At 30.5% G+C, this 5,000-nt stretch overlaps 1 protein-coding gene across 1 annotated transcript in view; it reads left to right on the top strand.

Moving 5' to 3' along the window:
• The first annotated feature begins 4,231 nt into the window (after positions 1-4,231).
• Positions 4,232-5,000, top strand: part of LOC115217608 — a 71,747-nt gene continuing 70,978 nt past the window's right edge. The window contains exon 1 of the mRNA XM_029787360.2: positions 4,232-4,240. Coding sequence (XP_029643220.1) covers positions 4,232-4,240 — 9 coding nt within the window. The remainder of the gene's footprint in view (positions 4,241-5,000) is intronic.

The following is a 5,000-nucleotide window of genomic DNA, read 5'->3' as shown; positions in this document are numbered from 1 at the left end:
TTAGGAAAGCATAAGAATTAAAATATTAAATATTAAATAATTCTCTTACCGAAACTTCTTTTCTCTTCAGCGTGGAATACTATAATCATAAATGATTATATATTGAATTTTGAGATACTAGGAGGTACCAACTCAACTCAGTATCAGAGCGAGCTAGAATCCTCAACTAGTATCACCGAATTCAAATTTGTGAATGAAACGATTGTGTCAACAGCCCCTTCCCACCGCGTGTAGCCAAAACAAGATGCTGGTCATCTACTGAGATAAAATATGGTATCCGTAATAATGAAGGGTGAAATTAATTAATTTGGAATAATTATCAATTACACCAAGTAGTCTTCGGCATGTAAAAGCCTCATTTGAGGAAAATTTAAGTAATACTAAGCAATAAGGGTTCAGCAACGAATTGCCTTACCACATACCGAATTTAGAAATAGCAGTCAAAGGGTTATAGCTATTTCTTCTACTAAAAAGGGAGATCTCAGTAAAACAGCAATTGGAAGGCTGACACAAACAGGTAAGAGAGAATGAATTAACCGCAATCTATCAAACATTTTTAAAATTATCCACGGACGTACGTTTCGAAATCAAGTTTAGGAAAGCATAAGAATTAAAATATTAAATATTAAATAATTCTATTTACCGAAACTTCTTTTCTCTTCAGCGTGGAATACTATAATCATAAATGATTATATATGAATTTTGAGATACTAGGAGGTACCAACTCAACTCAGTATCAGAGCGAGCTAGAATCCTCAACTAGTATCACCGAATTCAAATTTGTGAATGAAACGATTGTGTCAACAGCCCCTTCCCACCCGCGTGTAGCCAAAACAAGATGCTGTAGTCATCTACTGAGATAAAATATGGTATCCGTAATAATGAAGGGTGAAATTAATTAATTTGGAATAATATCAATTACACCAAGTAGTCTTCGGCATTAAAAGCCTCATTTGAGGAAAATTTAAGTAATACTAAGCAATAAGGTTCAGCAACGAATTGCCTTACCACATACCGAATTTAGAAATAGCAGTCAAAGGGTTATAGCTATTTCTTCTACTAAAAAGGGAGATCTCAGTAAAAACAGCAATTGGAAGGCTGACACAAACAGGTAAGAGAGAATGAATTAACCGCAATCTATCAAACATTTTTAAAATTATCCACGGACGTACGTTTCGAAATCAAGTTTTAGGAAAGCATAAGAATTAAAATATTAAATATTAAATAATTCTATCTTACCGAAACTTCTTTTCTCTTCAGCGTGGAATACTATAATCATAAAGATTATATATTGAATTTTGAGATACTAGGAGGTACCAACTCAACTCAGTATCAGAGCGAGCTAGAATCCTCAACTAGTATCACCGAATTCAAATTTGTGAATGAAACGATTGTGTCAACAGCCCCTTCCCACCCGCGTGTAGCCAAAACAGATGCTGTAGTCATCTACTGAGATAAAATATGGTTATCCGTAATAATGAAGGGTGAAATTAATTAATTTGGAATAATTATCAATTACACCAAGTAGTCTTCGGCATGTAAAAGCCTCATTTGAGGAAAATTTAAGTAATACTAAGCAATAAGGGTTCAGCAACGAATTGCCTTACCACATACCGAATTTAGAAATAGCAGTCAAAGGTTATAGCTATTTCTTCTACTAAAAAGGGAGATCTCAGTAAAAACAGCAATTGGAAGGCTGACACAAACAGGTAAGAGAGAATGAATTAACCGCAATCTATCAACATTTTTAAAATTATCCACGGACGTACGTTTCGAAATCAAGTTTTAGGAAAGCATAAGAATTAAAATATTAAATATAAATAATTCTATCTTACCGAACTTCTTTTCTCTTCAGCGTGGAATACTATAATCATAAATGATTATATATTGAATTTGAGATACTAGGAGGTACCAACTCAACTCAGTATCAGAGCGAGCTAGAATCCTCAACTAGTATCACCGAATTCAAATTTGTGAATGAAACGATTGTGTCACAGCCCCTTCCCACCCGCGTGTAGCCAAACAAGATGCTGTAGTCATCTACTGAGATAAAATATGGTTATCCGTAATAATGAAGGGTGAAATTAATTAATTTGGAATAATTATCAATTACACCAAGTAGTCTTCGGCATGTAAAAGCCTCATTTGAGGAAAATTTAAGTAATACTAAGCAATAAGGGTTCAGCAACGAATTGCCTTACCACATACCGAATTTAGAAATAGCAGTCAAAGGGTTATAGCTATTTCTTCTACTAAAAAGGGAGATCTCAGTAAAAACAGCAATTGGAAGGCTGCACACAAACAGGTAAGAGAGAATGAATTAACCGCAATCTATCAAACATTTTTAAAATTATCCACGGACGTACGTTTCGAAATCAAGTTTTAGGAAAGCATAAGAATTAAAATATTAAATATTAAAAATTCTATCTTACCGAACTTCTTTTCTCTTCAGCGTGGAATACTATAATCATAAATGATTATATATTGAATTTGAGATACTAGGAGGTACCAACTCAACTCAGTATCAGAGCGAGACTAGAATCCTCAACTAGTATCACCGAATTCAAATTTGTGAATGAAACGATTGTGTCAACAGCCCCTTCCCACCCGCGTGTAGCCAAAACAAGATGCTGTAGTCATCTACTGAGATAAAATATGGTTATCCGTAATAATGAAGGGTGAAATTAATTAATTTGGAATAATTATCAATTACACCAAGTAGTCTTCGGCATATATATATATATATATATATATATAAGAATATATATAATATACATACACATAAGGTTACAGATAATCAAATATATATACTGGAGTATACATATACATCCCGTCAATGGGCACATATACAAGTACAAAGTTCATACTTTACCAAAACTATAATATTATTATATTATAATACCAATATTATATTGTGTGCATTCTGCTATTCACAATACATAGTAGATGGAAAATACCTCATAAAATATAGTATAAATATAATATAATATATTATATATCACATATATAATATAAGTATAACATAATATATAGACAGATGTCTATGAAAGATGCAAGCACATTAATTCAACAAAAAATGTCATTATATTCATATATCATATAGTCAAAATTGAAACTTCTGTCTTATTCTGCATACATCTATATATGGACAGGTAACAAAACCATGCATATACATACATGCGCAAAAAGCATCCACTAATACATATACATATATAAAGAGATTTTATCCTTTTACATCATACAAAAGATATATGCATGTACATACGTAGAGTTCACAGGTCAAGAGGTAAGAGATAGGACATTATGGGCTATGCTTATGTTGTTATCAATATAGTATTACAGGGAAGAGATTATTTACAATCTCAAGCTAAATCCAATTGGCTGACATATTTGAATTTCATTGTCTTAGTTACGGTTGGTTGGTTAAAATACACATACATACATATATATGTACATATCTATATATATATACACATATACATATACATATAAACACCCACATACACATATACATATACATACCCACATACACATATACATATATATACATACACATACATACTAATAACTAAAATAATAATATTATTATGAACCATTTAAAGTGAAAACTGCTAATTCCTAATATATAGAAAGTGGCCTAAATGGGTATTATAACTTAAGATTATATATTTGGCAAAGGTTGGAAAATATTTAGACAAAACTTTCGATAGAAATATAAAGTATGCAATACACATTTGACAAGATTTATGGGAAAGAAATAGGAAGAGATTTTCGAAAGATACAAAAATCAAATTCACCGTGTAAATATAACCGTTACTATAATGCGAATCCTTACATTCAATTATACATTAGCTATTACACTTTTCCAATTAAATTCGTAGCAAAAGTTAAGTCGTATAAAATACCATAATAAAAACAGAATATTCTGTATCTGACCATATATTATTATCTTCTAGTTTATGTTTATTATTGTGAATATTTTAGAGATCAATATACAATTTTACTGTTACTCGTTTATGCAACTATTCATATTTCAATTCTGCATTAATACCTATCTATTCACTTATATAACCATTTAATGATATAAGATAGTTATTTATTATTTATCTAAGGTTATCCATTATCATATCCACATACCCCTATATATAATAGGTATTTATTATTAATCATAGGTTATACAAGTATATCCTCGTAATTAAATAAATGTTTGATCAAAACCATTAATATCGAGATGGACCACGTAAGTAGTTAACTAAACAAACAAATGTTCAGTCCACCCTTTTCCTATAAACCTTTATAAATACAACACATACCTTAATAAAATATAGGTTGAAGTACACAAGTAAATATAAATATGCATATACATATATGCACTCATATACGTACATTCACATGCACACCTGCATACAGTCGTATAAATAGCCACACATATGCACACTATACACTATACATACATATACTCATATATACACAGACATGAACATTCATAAATACACATATATATATATACATACATATACCTATACACACACACATAAATATACATGCATACAAGTACAGATATATACATACATACACCACAACACACACACACATACATATACACATATATACATACATTCATACACCCAACTTAAATAGACGTATATATATATCTGCATACATACAAACACACTTCTTAAATAGACATAATACACATCTATATGCACACACACACATACATTTAACAGCACATATACATACGCACAAAACATATACACACACATATGCACACCTACATCTATATATACATATATATATATATGATGATGATGATGATATATATATATATACACACATACCCACACACATATACATACATTCAACAGCACCCATACATACACACACACACACATATGTACCCTTACACCTATATATATATATATATATATATATACCTACAGACATACACACACATATATATATACACACACATATATATAAACACACAACATATATAA

This window comes from Octopus sinensis, linkage group LG11 (assembly GCF_006345805.1).
Source record: "Octopus sinensis linkage group LG11, ASM634580v1, whole genome shotgun sequence".
Taxonomy (NCBI): Eukaryota; Metazoa; Mollusca; class Cephalopoda; order Octopoda; family Octopodidae; genus Octopus; species Octopus sinensis.
The sequence above is the reverse complement of the archived record's forward strand: the minus strand, read 5'-3'. Positions and strand labels throughout refer to the sequence as shown.